General features: G+C 42.8%; 1 protein-coding gene across 1 annotated transcript in view; it reads right to left on the bottom strand.

Moving 5' to 3' along the window:
* Positions 1-9,219, bottom strand: part of KIF13B (kinesin family member 13B) — a 209,443-nt gene extending 200,224 nt beyond the window's left edge. The window contains exon 1 of the mRNA XM_040467565.1: positions 9,074-9,219. Coding sequence (XP_040323499.1) covers positions 9,074-9,128 — 55 coding nt within the window. The 5' untranslated portion in view covers positions 9,129-9,219. The remainder of the gene's footprint in view (positions 1-9,073) is intronic.
* Between the last annotated feature and the right edge of the window lie 7,588 nt (positions 9,220-16,807).

The following is a 16,807-nucleotide window of genomic DNA, read 5'->3' on the forward strand; positions in this document are numbered from 1 at the left end:
AAATGTGTGCTTCAAAAGACACCATTAATAAAATGAAAAGGCAACCCACAGAAATCAAGAAAATGTTTGCAAATCATTTATCTGATAAGGGACTGGTATCCAGAATATATAAAGAACTCCAACAGCTCAATAATAAAAAGACAACCCAATTTTTAAAACAATGATGATTTGAATAGAAATCTCTCCAAAGATATACAAATGACTGATAAACACATGAAAAGATGTTCAACATCATTAGATACTGGAGAAATGCAAATCAAAACCATAATGAGGTACTACTTCACACACACTAGGATAGCAATAATCAAAAAGATAAAACAATTATTGGCAAGGAAGGACATGGAGAAAAACTTTCATACATGGTTGGTGGGAATGTAAAATGGTGCAGTCACTTTGGAAAACAATTTAGGAGTTCCTCAAAAGTCAGAATTACTATATGACCCAGCAATTCCGCTTCTATGTGCGTGTGTGTAGTATATATGTGTGTATGTGTATGTACAAACATGTATGTATATATGTACATATATATATATCATATATATACATACACACATACCCAAAAGAAGTAAAAATATACATCCACACAAAAAGTTATATACATAAATGTTCATAGCAGTATTCAAAATAGCTAAAAAAGTAGAAACAAGCCAAATGTCTACCAACTAATGAATAGGTAAACACATGCAGCATATCCATATCATGTAATACTATTCTACTTTAAAAAAGAATGAGTACTGACTCATGCTACAACAATGGATAAACCCTGAATACATTATGCTAAGTGAAAAAAGTCAGATACAGAAGTCCACATACTGCATGATTCCATTTACATGAAACGTTCAGAATAGGCAAATCCATAGAGACAAGAAGTAGAACAGTGGATGCCCGGGACAGGGGAGAGGGGTAGGTGTGTGCTGGAGGACAGAGGGTGTCAGGAGGGTGGACAGTGACTGCTAGTGGGGACAGAGTCTCTTTGGGATGATGAATATGTTCTGCCATTGGATATTGGTGATAGGTACACAACTCTGCAAAAACACTAGAACCACTGAATTGTACACTTTTGATGCGTCAACTATATCTCAAAAAAATTAGCAAGAATGACCCCACTGCCCTCAACAGATATAAAATATGGTTAGAGCCCTTTAATTAAATTTCTGAACATTGCTCTGAAGATCCCAGTCAAGCCAATCCTTCTTACTCTCAAATAACAACCTCACAATCCACCTCATCAAGAAAATTAAGGACTCCAGGGCTTTCCCATTATATAATTATCCTCTTCTTCCCATATTTCAAAAATTTCCCTCTCTTGGCTTTTTCTGTCTACCACAAGGCTCAAACATCTCTCAGACTCAAAGTGGAAAAAGGTCTGTTCCTAGGACACCTCCGGATGCCACTCTATCCTTCCCTTCTAAATGGAGTTTTTTGAGGGGTGCTTGAGTGGTTCAGTCAGTTGAGCATCTGACTCTTGATCTCAGCTCAGGTCTTGATCTCAGGGCCATGAGTTCAAGCCCCACATTGGGCATGAAGCCTACTTAAAAAAAAAAAAAAAAAAAAAAGAATTTCATAAATGGAGTTTCTTGAAAGAATATTCATGTATACTCACTTCCACCATATTGGCAACCCACTTACATCTCAGCCCACTACCAACACACCAACACTAATTTATTCATTCAGTCAAAATTATTCTTCTGAAAATTACCACTGACCACCATATTGCCTAGTCCACTGAACACAATTCATACATGCCATTATCATACATGCCATTCCTGTGATCTCCTACTGACCATTCATCCTTTGACACATTTTCTCCCTGGGTTCCATATTACTTTTACCTGCTTCTACTTATGTCTCTCCTCTTGGCCTCTATGACCTCCTCCTTTGCACACACCTTAATTTGGTATTCTATCTTATACCTACAGTAATGACCCCCAAATCTACACACATCTCCAGTTCCTTAGGTTCAGACTCCTATGCAATAACCTTCTGGATCCACCCACTGCACTGCAGACACCTAAGAGTTTCTTCCACCTATGTACAATATCTTATTCATAGTCGTAGGTGCAGTAGGCACCACTGACTAAATATTGTTGAATGCCCAAGAACAGAACTCATCATTTCCTACACCTCCACCCTAAAACCGGCTTCTCCTATACTTCTGATGTCAGTTAATGACCCCAACATTTGTTCACTTAGTCATATAAATCATCTAAACCAGAAGCTTTACAGTCTTCCTGTATTTCCTAACTTGCAGTTGCTCTAATGCCATCTTGACATGCTCCTGCTGGTGGTATGAGCTAAGCCATAAATGCTCTTTACCCAGCACCTCTGTCAAGAATCGGTCCGCAGTCAGCAACTTTGAGGGACAAGTTTGTCCTTCGGGACAGACAGCAGGCTTGCTTACCACTTAAAACAATGGATTCCCCAAGCCCTGTGTTCCTCAGATGCAGCGCAAACCAATTGCTTGCACAGCATCCATTTGGACACTCCACATCACCCCTGTGGGATTGGCCAGTGAGGGGAGCAACTCACAATGGCTGCTCTGCCATGAAGTCTTCTGACCCAGAAGTCCTATGTCTTCTCCTAGCATCCATGAAACAGTAACTAGCTAACTTATTAGCTTATGAGCAAAGTAAAAATACATAGATTAATTCCAACAACTTGTGTTATGTACCTCACCTACCATGCATGCCTCCCTGCCCACTGTCTTCAACTCAACCCTTACCATTCTCAAGTCCCACCCCCATTTCTTTCATTTGTAATGCACTAGCATCACTGTGTACATATGTTCTTGTAATTGACTCACCTGTGCATGCATCTCTTATTACAAACAAGACAGGGAGTCCCTTTGGTCAAAGATCATGACTTATGCTTCTCGTATATCCTGCACATCTTTGAAAATTACATAAACTCAAAAATGCAAGGTCCCTTTAAAGATCATCACATCCAATATAGCAGTAAAAGCACAGGCTTCAATGGGAAAGTAGGTGAAACTCAGGCTCCAAAATACTGGTCTTGTAATCCTGGGGAAATTTACTTATCCCTGTCTGAGATTTTGTTAAATGGTAATTCTATAAACTACCTTTAAAAGTTTTGTTTAAAGAATAACATATACAAAGTACTGAACTCTGTAGCTAACAAACAGCTCTTAAAAAGGAGTAGCTATTATTCTTTTCTTCAATCAATGCATACTGAATGGGCTAATACCATCTTTTAAAGATATCTACAGCAGGGGTACCTGGGTGGCTCAGTCAGTTGAGTGTCTGACTTTGGCTCAGGTCATGATCTCATGGTTCATGAGTTCAAGCCCCACATCTGGCTCACTACTGTCAGCATGGAACCTGCTTCAGATCCTCTGTCCCTCCCCACCTTGTGCTCTCAATCAAAAATAAATTTAAAAAAATAATAAAGGTATCTCTAGCACCCAAAAGCTCAAGCCCAGTACCAATTAAGTCATGGGTTTGTGTCCTAGAGATCAATTAGTTTCACATACTTCCCCATAAATTACACTGCTCATCTTTGCCAAGTTTTTTTTTTTTAATATGTTCTATTGAACACAAGGGAAACCTGATCAGCAAGCCAAGAGATCAATCAATAATAATCCATTTCCACTCAATAAGCATCTCCATTCATCTGCTTAATGAATAGTTTTGTCAGTAGTATCCTCCATCTTCAGAGCTTAAGGACTGGAAAAGTTGGACATTAGTCATTGTTTTATGGAGGTGAGGGGATAAAAGTAAATGCCAACTCAAACAAGTTTTTATTTTATTTTATCATGTAAACTTGTACTTTCTTCTCCAAAAGCCTGTGGCCCTGTATGTATAAATCCCAATGTCAGTCACTGAGTAGACAGCAGAAACAAAACAATGTTGTAAGAGTTGTGTGTCTCATTCTCCATTAGCATATCAAGCAGATGCTAGAAAACAAGGATCTTCTGTTTTAGAAAGTATGTCAGAAATTTCCATCCACAGCCCTCCTCAACTCCAGTATCAGTCATCTCTCTGAGCCCACCAATGTCCTGAGGGTCAAAACCACCTTCCTGTATCAGAATCTCCTTGCTACCCTGCCCCTTCATTTCCTAAGGATCACGTGTGTCTTCCCAGACTGTCAGCATGTTCTCTAAGCTTCCTACTTCCTCAGTTTCACCTTGTAGTTTCACCTTGTCTTCTGAGTCATGACTGCTTACCTAAGTTTTCACCAGCCTCCTTACTCTTCCTATTCAGATGGCTTCATTTTCACAACCCGCTCTTAAATGTTGCCCAGCTGTGCCCTGAATCAGGCATCTACCCAGGCTTTTGATCCTGCTCTGAGACCTGGCAGTCTTCCTTCTCCATGCTGTGTCCGAGATCCATGCGAAGTTCTACAGAGCTAAAGAGAGCACATGGACCAGCCACCCTAACCCAGACTTCTGGGCCGAGCCAGCACTAAGGGCTCCCTGCAATTCCACCCTACCTTTCTAATCTCATCCTTCTGGCAGGCTTATCTGTCTCTGCCGCCTAAACTTGCCTGGTTCATTCCTGTTTCTGTGCCTTTGCTCTCAGGCCACACTTCCTCCTCAAAGACCCAACGCTCTCTCCTCCCCTCCTACCACGCACCCATTCCGATCATAAGCTTCCTCCCTCTAAGTCTAACCAAGGTTCTCCCTCCCCAGAGAAGCCTTCCCTGATCACCAGGCTTCCAGGGACCTTTCACTCCTCTGAATTCCAGTATTGCCAGATCACTCACCTGGCAATCTGCGATAGGTGCTTGTTTACCTTTTAATCTTATCTTTTCACGGGACGGCCATTTCCTCATGAGCGTGAACCATGAAGCACATTTTAAAAAACTGAATATTACAATACTAGTCAACACTAAGAGTTTTTAGGATGTTAAGATTCTCCCAACAAGAATAAGCAACCTCATTTTTTCATGTTTCTTTCTAGCCCTTGCCCATCCCTGTTTACATTTTTATACAGTAATAAAATTAACAGCAAATTCAACCTTACAGTTACACATTCTGTTTTACATTCTGGTTTTTCTGCTAACATAGAAAAGTCTTCCTTGTTAAATGATGTCCATTGTCATAATTCTTAATAGATACATAACAATTTTTCCACTGAGATACTAGACTATGATTTCCTTAAGCACTGACTTCTATCAGTACATTCTTCTTTGTGTCTTTGAGCCTTTCACTGAATTAAGTACTATAAAGTGCAAAGTAAACCCTTGAGAAATACCTGTTGAAATAAATTTATTATCCATGTTTCCTAACAACTGAAATAACCCATTTCACTACTCTTCTCTCTAGCTAAACATCTAATGTAATTTTTGGTTTCACTACCTTAGACCAGATAGATAGCAAAGGTATTTTCCAAACACTTTTGGTGTAAATTTATTTATTTTGGTAATTGATTTTACACATATTTAAATATGGGAAACCTCTTGCAAAAAGGCAGTAAGATCCCATACTATCTAATATAAGCTAGACATCTGGCAGGCATTGAGTAAATACTAAATATTTTTTAAACCATCTGAAGTCATAAAACATCAAATTCCTGAATAGGAGAGTGCCACTGATCTACCTAGTGCCATCAATTATGCTTGTAAACCTTTCGGTTCATTTAATAATTATACTGGTTAATAATGTATGAATGGGTGTTCCTTACAGTGGAAGAACACAACCAGAGTTACGTGGTGAGTTGTCCACGTCTGAAAAAGAACATGAAAAACCAAACAGTATCTGCAAATAGAACTTCAAGATAGCATGACAAAACAGGTTTACAGCTTTTCTTCAGCTCGTTTGAGTTCATATTTCAGATGAAGAAAAGCAAAACAGAAGTTGTAATGTTAAAACTAGGTAAAATTACATATAATTTTTTATATTGGGTATATTTACATATACCCAAACCCACGTATAATTTAGCAAAAAAAAGACTGAAACGCTTACTTCCATGATAAATGTTAAATAATAAGCCAACTAACTACCTTAACACCTTAGCAGATACTGAACCACATGAAGATCTTAATGGTATGTTAGAAGCTTCCTGCAAATTTCAATTTTCCTCAAAAAGTAGCCGATGAGTCCAAACATCAGAAACTACACAGTAAAACATCCTTGTAACCCATTCTCATCTCAATCTTATTTGTGAGGAGTGATATCTGAGGTTGCTTCCTGAACTAATATGCTATGAGAGAAACAGTATGACTAAAAGTTTACTATTTGTCATAATCATATACTACTACTTAATACACTAATTTTCACAGAAGTAATGATTAGAGAAAGTAATATGATTCTTCTCAAAATTCCTGGAAAGGAATATAGTTCCATTGTAGTCTTTTTAAACAAATTCTAGATAGCAGTTTAAAAATCACTGGCTTTAGGGGTGCCTGGCTGCCTCAGTCGGTGGAGCATGCAACTCTTGATGTTGGGGTTGTGAGTTCGAGCCCCAAGCTGGGAGTGGGATTAGTTAAAAATGAAATGTTAAAAAAAAAAAAAAATCACTGGCTTCACAATAATAATACACTGAATTCCATAACTTCTAGATTTATGTAAATGACTACTTCATGACAAAACAGAAATAGAACCAATCTTAATTATCTGTGGTAATTACAGAAAAAAGAAGTCCATATGCATTCAGGAAATAACAAGGCTAGGTAAGAGATGGCACTAAATGAAGGGGGAAGCAGTTACCAAAATAATGCACTTCTATTTATGGAGTAATGAATCTATGTATAAACCTTAATTTTAAATATTTTTGGGGGGGGGGGGGGGCGGGTTGTTTGTTTTTAGAGATAGCACAAGCAGGGGTAGAGGGAGTGAGAAAGAATCCCAAGCAGGCTCTGCACCCAGTGTGGAGCCCCATATGGGACTCGATCCCATGACCACGAGATCATAACCTAAGCTGAAATCAAGAATCAGACACTCAACCCACTGAGACACCCAGGCACCCCAAACCTTAATTTTAAAATGAGTTCAACCAAAGGAACAGCTAATATCCATTCCACAGTGAAAATTAGTATTCTATGTGTCCCTGGGCACTCTGATACAATTATTATAATCTAATTAATGACAATTTATATAGTACCTTCCCTCAAAAACTGAAATTCATGGGGCGCCTGGGTGGCTCAGTCAGTTAAGCATCTGACTTGATTTAGGCTCAGGTAATGATCTCACAGTTCTCTGAGATCAAGCCCCATGTCAGGCTCTGCACTCGCAGCGTGGAGCCTGCTTGGGATTCTCTCCTCTCTCTCTGCCTCTCCCCTGCTCTCCCTTCTTCTCTCTCACTTAAAATAAATAAATAAACTTAAAAAAAAATAACTGCTGCTTCAAATTCTGTTTCCCTCTTGTTCCCTGCCCCTCCCCCACTCATGCTCTGTCTCTCTCTCAAAAATAAATTTAAAAAAACATTTAAAAAATGTTTAAAAACAAATTCATGTGGGGAGGGGACGAGGGTAGGATTCTAATGATCTGAGATAGGTCTTTTGTGATGATTAGCTACATCTTTTTAGCACTGACATTTCCAAGTTTTTTGTGAAAAGGAAATTTTAAGAATGTGCTGAAATCATCCTTTCAGAATCAAGTTCCAGATAAAGTTGTGTTTTATATGGCCTGCTTTTTCACTTTTTTAAAATCATTGTAATGGTAATAAACTTGAATAAAGATGCCTGAGCACCTAAGAACAAAAGCTTCTGAAAACTTTCAGAGTTCATCTAAGACCCTTTGATTTTGTCAAAGGAAAGACTGAAGACCCAAAATGTGCACTAGTTTAAATTCTTAGGGGAAGGAGAAAAAAAAACAAAACTCTCCTAGGTCACATGACAGCCTTACACTGACCTAGCAACGCCAAAAGAAATGATCTTTTGGGAAGATCTGACTCCTAGGGAAGACATAAACCAACTTGGAAAAGAAGGACAAACCAACAAAACAGACCGTCAACTGGCTGATCTGTATATCTCAATATATACAAAAGACAGCAGAGAAAAGGAAAATTGGAAAACTCGTGATTTCTACATAGACTTAACACTTGAATATGAACACAGAAGCTGCAAAAAGAGTCTTATCAATTGAAAAGTCATCTCCTGGGATTATAACAGTGATCTCAATAACATAGCCTTGTACAGAAAGTGTTTTCAAATATCTCATTTAAAGTTCCTTGCTCAGTCACGCTGCTGCTTAAGCATTAAAGCCAAGACCCAGCCCACCTCCTCGCGGTACTCTTCACTCCATTCGACAGTCTAAAGAGGATTTAAAATGTACTCGGTTTATCTGCTTTCTCTACCCTCCCTGCAGAATTGAGAGAATGTCTGAAAGATACAATTTCACAAGAATCTTGGCACTTAAACTATTTATTGTTGAGAGATGACGAATATGACTTCAAGCAAAAACAAAACTATCTCAACAGTCAAAAAAGCGGGGGATGGAAGGGCATCTCTTCTCACTTCAAAGTTTTTACAATTCTTTATGACCGCCCAGTTAAACGTATAGAATGAAAAATCAAGACGAGGAATTTTTGCACTTGAGTGCTTTCTCAAGAGTAAACCAAATTCCCTGCCATTTTTTCCTGCCGCGGACCACAAAAGTGCAGGGTTGAGGTGACTGGGCCGGAGACGTGGGGCCTCGGGGTGCCTGGCCGTCCCGGCCAGGGTGGAGGGGTGACGACCGAGGGGCGGGGGCCACTCTGACAGCTGGCAGGGAAAAAGCAGGGGACGCGTCGGTGCACGGGCGAGGAGTAGGGGCGGGGGAAGGAGGAAACGAGCCCGGGGCGAAGGACCAGAGCGCCCTCCCGCAAGGGCAGGAGAGGCGTGAGGGCGAAAGGGCGCCGGGGCGGGGCGGGCGCGCCGGCGGAAGGGGCAGCGGACCGGGACGTGGGGCCCGCCGCGTCCCGGCCGCGGTGCGGGCGAGGGGAGGGGCGTCCCCGCGCAGGACGGGCGGGCGCGGGGAGACAAGGATTCGGGGTGCGCCGGCCGCCCTCTCGCTTGGTCGCGGACTGCAGGGGCGGGGCCGGCCGGACCCCACACGGCGGCCGCGGGTGAGGGAAGGGCGCGCCAGGCACCTGCCGCCTCCACCGTGGCGGCCCCGGGCGGGCTCGGCTCTCACCTCTCCGGTTCATGGGCCGGATCCGCACAGCCACTTTCACTTTGGAATCCCCCATCCTGCTGCTGCCGAGACTCTCCCTCGGCTTCCGTCTGCCTCGGCCACCGGGCAACTCTTCGGGGCTGGCCGGGCGGGAGGGGGCTGCGGGAGGGAGGGGCGGGGAGGGGGCGGAGCCGGGGCGGGGCGGGGCAGGTCGCCGAGCTCTCGGCGCTCCCTCGTTGCATGACGGGACTTGTAGTCCCTGAAGGCAGTCGTGGGCAGTGGGCAGGACGGCGGCTGAGGGGCTCGGGTCGGGCAGGAGACATTAGGCGCATTTCGCTCTCTGGAACGTGTAAATGCTCCTCTGTTTCTACATCATTCTATTCTCACAGCTAGTACTGAAACATACGCCGTCGGTAGGCTGATACCACACCTGAAAATAGTTGAATAGATGACATTGGAGACCCTGAGAGCGATTTCTTCAGACTTATTTCCCCCTAACCTTAAAGTTTGATCCCCGCCTCAACTTCCTCTGCCTGGATTGCACTCCCGGCCTTGTTTGCTGAAATCTTCCTTCAAGACAAGGCAAAAGTTAACCTCTTCAGGATGTCTTCATAGATCCGCAGGTTAACCTTATACGACCTCGCCCTCTGAGCCCCTACCAATCTATTCCAGTCTTGACCTTGGGCTCTGGAACCAATCCGAATTCAAATCCTGCACCAACACTTTCCAGCGGTGTGACCATGGACAAGTGATTTGATATTTAGCGCTTGTCTTTTCATGATTAAAATGGAGACATTAATGCCTACTTCATAGGATTGTTGCAAGGCTTAAATGAGTTAATACGAATAAGTTCTTTTAAAACTCCCTGGCACATAAGAAGTGATCAATAAAAGTAAGTCATTATTATCTTTGCTTTGTTATAGCACTTATGCTGCGATTATTTGTTCTCCTGCCATATATTTTTTAAACCATATCTTATGTGTGTAGTTTAGCAGGTAGTAGAGACCCAGTAAACATTTATTGCGTGAATGAGTGAATGAATGAATGCATGAAGCCGCGCTAAAATTAGCTCGTTATTAAACCCAAGCAGAGACTACTAACTGGTGGCCTACTGGCCAGATCTGACCTGTAAATATGTTCCATTTGGACCAACAGTACTGTCATGAAAATTAGGAGGCTTGTCTGTGTAATTCTGGGCCTGTGCAATTACATCCTGAGAATAATGGATTAGAACTAGGTGGCAGTGGCCACTTTTATGAGAGGCAAGTTTCTCCCTTTCACCATTGCCTACTTCCACTCGGCTTTACCACTCATGTGCCTGGATCCTGGAGGTTTGTGATGCCTACTTGGATATGTTTTAAGGATAGTACAAAACTCAGAACTATTTTACAGGTGAATAAATACAGAAAGCCAGCATGACTTGCCCTTTTACCAACCATCCTATCGTTGACCTGTCAAAAAGGTTAAAAGCGCCTTTAAGCGGAATGTAATTCTTGTACCACATATAGATGAACATTGAAGACATTATGCTCATTGAAATAAGCCAGACACCACACACAAAAACACTGTGTGGTTTCATGTATATGAGATACCTAGAAAAATGAAATTCATAGGGACAGAAAGCAGAATGGTGGTTGCAGGGGGCTGGAGGAAAGCAGGAATGGTAGTGTGTTTTGTTTTGTTTTGTTTAATGTTTGAGAGAGAGAGAGAGAGAGAGAGAGAGAGAAATGGAGCTCGAGCAGTGGAGGGGCAGAGAGAGAGGGAGACACAGAATCCAAAGCAGGCTCCAGGCTCTGTGCTGTGAGCTGTCAGCACAGAGCCTGACACGGGGCTCAAACTCATGAGTTGTGAGGTCATACCTGAGCCGAAGTTGGACGCTTAACCGACTCAGCCACCCAGTGCCCCAGTGAGTTAGTGTTTAATAGAGTACAGAGTTTCTGTTTGGAAAGATGAAAAAAGTTCTGGAGAAGGATAGTGATGATTGTTGACAACAATAGGGATATACTTAATGCCACGGTACACTTAAAAGTGGTTTAAATGAGGGGCGCCTGGGTGGCTCAGGTCATGATCTAGCGGTCCGTGAGTTCGAGCCCCGCGTCAGGCTCTGTGCTGACCGCTCAGAGCCTGGAGCCTGCTTCCGATTCTGTGTCTCCCTCTCTCTCTGCCCCTCCCCCGTTCATGCTCTGTCTCTCTCTGTATCAAAAATAAATAAACGTTAAAAAAAAAAAAAATTTTTTTTTTTTAATTTTTTTTTTTTTTTGAGACAGGGAGAGACAGAGCATGAACAGGGGAGGGTCAGAGAGAGGGAGACACAGAATCCGAAACAGGCTCCAGGCTCTGAGCTGTCAGCACAGAGTGCGATGCGGGGCTTGAACTCACGGACCATGAGATCATGACCTGAGCCAAAGTCGGACGCTCAACCAACTGAGCCACCCAGGTGCCCCTACCACAACTTTTTAAAAAGGTTTTGTTATGTCTCCTTTACCAGAGTTGGGTACTCTGGTCCTAAACATACTTCCTAATAACCGTCTTCCCACATTCAGATTATTGCAAATAAGGATTTGCAATGTGTCAAGGTTCCTGGGCAGCCATTCTTCCCTTTATATCTCTTTTATAATGTGGCAAATGTTGGTTTTAAAAGGCATGTTGTTGGGGTGCCTGGGTGGCTCAGTCGGTTAAGTGTCCGACTTCGGCTCAGATCACGATCTTGTGGCTGGCGAGTTCGAGCCCAGCATCGGGCTCTGTGCTGACAGCTTGGAGCCTGGAGCCTGCTTCCGATTCTGTGTCTCCCTCTCTCTCTGACCCTCCTCCCATTCATGCTCTGTCTCTCTCTGTCTCAAAAATAAATAAACGTTAAAAAAAAATTTTTTTAAAGGCATGTTGTGATGATAGCTTGAATCCAGCATTGTAAACCGAGGTCAGACAGGCAGAAAAAGAGAAGGCTGCACAGTTTCTGTGGGAACCTTGTGTTTGAATTTATGCTCAAATTTCAGAAGAAAGCCCCTAAGGAGGTGAAGTGGGGGTGGGGCAGAAATTAATAGGGAAGAGGTGAGGACTTTCTGTAAAGTTCCAAAATCATTTAAATTGTCGGGGAAATGTTTGATTGGAAGAAAATGATAGTAGCTTCCCAAAGGACTGTAGAGAAAACCCCTGTGGGCCATTCTCTGTTCTGACTTCTATTCACACCAACTTCTCTCTTTTAACTTCTGCAATGTAGATGAGGAGAGAGGATTCTTAGAGAAGAGAGCCCAAGACCAGAAGTGCCTTTATCTTCCCATGGAAAGTCTTCCTGAGGTAGACCAGAGAGAAAGGACTGAGATACAGGTTACAACCTGCAGCCCAGGAGCTTGGGGGCTTTAACATCAGGCGAACCTGGAAAGCTGCCTAGTCACTATGCAGGGGGTGTGGGCTCAGGCTCCAACAGGAGACAGGAAAAGTCAGGTCTCTCTCTTAACTACTCAGAGGAATGAGGGGAGAAAAAAGAACTTGGTAAATAAAGCACTCCCTTGGACCTTTGTTTTGTAAAGCAAGGATTTAAGAAGCCAACCAATATTTATTGGGTACCTACTAGATTCAAGGTCTTGAGCTGTGTTGATAAGTTTCTTATTTTTTGCCCTGACATTTTGCAAATTTACTCATTCTAAACCCGATTTCTGGTTTACTTTTTGTTACTTTGATCCACTCATTCAGCAGTTTCTGGTGACGCCTGCGTAGACTGAGGAATACATTTTGCCTTCTCTTTATAAGATCATCACTTACAGAATAATACTAGCTAACATACTCTGAATGCTCACTATGTGCCAGATACTGTAAACATTTTACACGAATTAATTCACTTACCACTCACTAACTCTGTGAAGTACTTACTGTTATTATCCCTGCATTACAGATGGGGAAACCAAGGACCTGAGCAAATCACCAAAGGAGCCGCGGTGCTCCTACTGTTGAGACCTCCCATCCACAGTCTTCCCGGATGGGAGGTGTCTACATGCAGATTGCTCAGCCCCTTGGAACCTGAGATTTATTTTTCACCATTCTACTTTCCAAAAATCGTTTCTAAAACTCCATTATTGTAAAAAAGTGGGAACTGTGTACTAAGTTCTGTTTTTGCCTTTAAAAAGGAAGGAATGAGCTAATGGCTCCATCAGGCAAAACATTTCTTTCCAGCATAAATCAGGATTTACCTGTGTGTCTTAGCTGTGCCAGAGCTTAGTTTTCCCAATTAGAATTGTCTCTTCCAGTCTCCTCAGCTATACTGTGAGCACAAGGAGGGTGTCTTTTTCAAGTCTCTTTGTCTCCGACACTCACTACAATGCCTGGAACTGAGTAGGCAGGCACTTAATACATTTAGGGGAATGAAGATACTAGCAACACAGCATCACAATTGACCTCAGACAGATTGATTAGATGACTTGCCTCAGATCACACAGTTAGTAAGCGGCTGGGCTGGAGGACAAACACAAATTGGTCTGATTCCAGAAATCTAGGCTGCTTTCACAAAGAAGCCATCCCCATGGGTCCTTTCATGTATTTTTCATGCTTTTCTACCTTGTGAATCCTTGGTGGGAGACTCGGCCTCCATAATAGCAGTCATCATGTCATAGCTGTTATTTATGGAATGCTTCTGTGCCAGGCATTGTGCTCAGCACTCCCCATATATGATCTCATTTAGTTTTCACAACTATCCCATGAAGTGGGTGCTATGATTATAGCCTTTGACAGATGGACAACTGAGACTTAATAAGGCAAGTTAACTCACACAGTAGCCTGAGTAAGAAGTTCCTGAATGCAAATCCTGGGTGTCCCTTGTCTAGACTGCCAAACCATTACCAGTACCCCACCCTGTCTCTTCATGTAGTACCTGATGCTCAGCTGGTCTTTCAGTGTTTACTGACACTCCTCATCAACCACCCACTAACAGGACCACACCTGGATCTTGCCATGACCTAAGACTGCTCCACCTATGAAATTCAATAACTCTCATCCATAACCTCAACTTCATCCAAACTCCCTCACCCTCCTACTCCCAAGGACCAAGTACATCGTTCTTAAGCCTCTAGTTCCTCAACCTACCTCATTTCTCATACTCAAACTCTTTTAAAAAAAAAAAAAGTTTATTTATTTTGAGAGAGAGAGAGAGGGGCAGAGAGAGAGGGAGAGAGAGAATCCCAAGCAGGTTCCATGCTGTCTGTTCAGAGTCTGATATGGGGCTCAATCTCACAAACCTTGAGATCATGACCTGACCTGAAACCAAGAGTTGGATGCCTAACTGACTGAGCCACCCAGGTGTCCCTCATACTCAGACTCCTTCAGGGGTTCATTTTTACCTTATTTTCTTTTTCTTTCTTTCTTTCTTTCTTCCTTCCTTTCTTTCTGTCTTTCTTTCTCTTTTTTGTTCTTTCTTTCTTTCTTCCTAGAGATAGTGAGTGGTGCAGGGAAAGAGACAGAGGGGGACAGAGGATCTGAAACAGGCTCTGTGCTGACAGCAGAGAGCCCAACATGAGGCTTGAACTCACGAGTTGTGGGATCATGACCTGACCCGAAGGTGGATGCTCAACTGATAGCCATCCAAGTGCCCCAGAGATTCATTTTCTTACAACCCTAGTCTAAACCTTACTCTTGACTATATCATCAATACCACTCATGACCTGGAAATCCCTAAACTTATGTAATCAATTTCCCTTGTGTGCCCAGCTAGAGGAAGTCACACATCCATACACAGTGGTGGTCTTTGATCAAAGACCAAATCTGTGGCCTTTGATCTCAGCGTGGCCCTCAGTAGAGCTTGAAAACTGTTCTCCTGCTCGGGTCTCCCTCCTGTTCCTCCAGAGGCTTTTACCGTCTTCATCACTGTCTTCAAGCCCCCAGCCCAAAAAGGCCACCCAGCCCAGCATGGCCACTCCCAAATCATGCCACTCCTGCATTGCTGTAAAAGATCAAGGCTCTCAGGTGAAAATTCCCTAAATTTCCTATGCCTGTAATTTTATCTATGACTATATTAGCACGAACTTTTCCCCTCCAGTTGCAGAGGTAGGTGTGCACCTTCAGCTCAAGGCTAAGACCTCTGTTCCATGATCTTTCATCCCACCTCCATGGCAAAGTTGTTCTGTTAGTCATTGCCTGTCTAACCAATTCAACCTTTCCTTCTCCACTAGCCCCTTCTCTTTAGCTGGTATCTCCCACAGAAAAATCAAAACAAAAAATAAAACTCAAGGGAAAAAAAAAACAAGGACAACTTTGTGTCAACCCTTGGTCCACTTGTAGTTACCAGCCTTTCTGCCTCGTAGCCATCCTCCCCCAAATAATAATCCATACTCATTGTTTTTCCTTCCTCACCTGTCATTAGTCAACCAACTATTAATTTAATCATGCTTTCACCCACCCTCACCCCTCTAATAAAACTGTCATTGCAATCAGCCTTCCTATTGCAAACCCAGTAGGGTATCTTTCAGCATTTTACTTGATACTTGATTTCTCTGTGATATTTGGCATTATTAGCCATCCCTCTTCTTGAAGCTTTTGAGTCTGTCCCTTGATTTCTATGGCAGCACTCTGTTCTCCTTGTTTTAATTAACTTATTACCCCAGTCAACAAACTTCCCTATCATGTGCTTGGCACTACTGTGTTAGGTGCTTTGGATACAAAAATAAGAAAGACATGGTAACTGTCCTTAAAAACTAAAAGATTTGCTTAGATTTCTGGAAAATCAGTAACTTCTTCAAGTTCTTTTGCTGCCTCTTTGCTTGTTTCTCAGTGCCATGTAGGAGTCCCCTTTAAAGATAATGGCCTCGGGGCGCCTGGGTGGCGCAGTCGGTTAAGCGTCCGACTTCAGCCAGGTCACGATCTTGCGGTCCGTGAGTTCGAGCCCCGCGTCGGGCTCTGGGCTGATGGCTCAGAGCCTGGAGCCTGTTTCCGATTCTGTGTCTCCCTCTCTCTCTGCCCCTCCCCCGTTCATGCTCTGTCTCTCTCTGTCCCAAAAATAAATAAACGTTGAAAAAAAAAATTAAAAAAAAAAAAAGACAATGGCCTCAAAAAGGGGCAGGCTCAGTATGCCAGGCCTGAGATATCACACAGAAGGCAAAGCTAAGGATACTCCAGCCAGTTCCAGGGTGGGGGAGAAAGAGCCAAGAGATAGAATGGGCAGCTAAGAGGTAGAGAAAGTAGGCACAGAAGAAGACAAAGGAAAGAAACAGTAGTATGCACTCTCCTAAAAGGGTTAGGCCACAGCCTTGGGGTTTAGGAGGCTGAAGGAATTAGCTTGAATTTTGAGAGGTTTAGATGATTAGAAGGGTGTTCTTGAGTGTTGGAGATTAAAGATCTCCTCTGAGGGGCACCTGGGTGGCTTAGTCAGTTGAGCATTCAACTTGATTTCAGCCCAGGTCATGATCCTGAGCCCCATATCAGGCTCCACATGAGCATGGAGACTATTTAGGATTCTCTCTCTCTCTACCTCGGCCTCTGCCCTTCTCTCTCTCTCTCTCTCTCTCTCTCAAAAAAAAAAAAAAAAAAAAAAAAAAAGGATGTCCTCTGAATATACTAAGTAGGGTGGCCCCAGACAAGGCCCTCTTTCCCTGGGATCTCATTTGGAATGAGATATGGTTTATGAGACCAGAGAGCAAGGTGTAACTTGTAAACTCAATTATTTACGTATTAATGTTCTTTTTGTTCTCTTTTTGTGCTTAGTAAACTTTTCTTAAACTTATGTTTATTTGACCTATGCTAAGGGGAAGCAAAGGAAGGGGCTTTTTGACAGAT

This window comes from Herpailurus yagouaroundi, unplaced genomic scaffold, assembly GCF_014898765.1.
Source record: "Herpailurus yagouaroundi ecotype Mexico unplaced genomic scaffold, PumYag 28, whole genome shotgun sequence".
NCBI classification, from domain to species: Eukaryota; Metazoa; Chordata; class Mammalia; order Carnivora; family Felidae; genus Herpailurus; species Herpailurus yagouaroundi.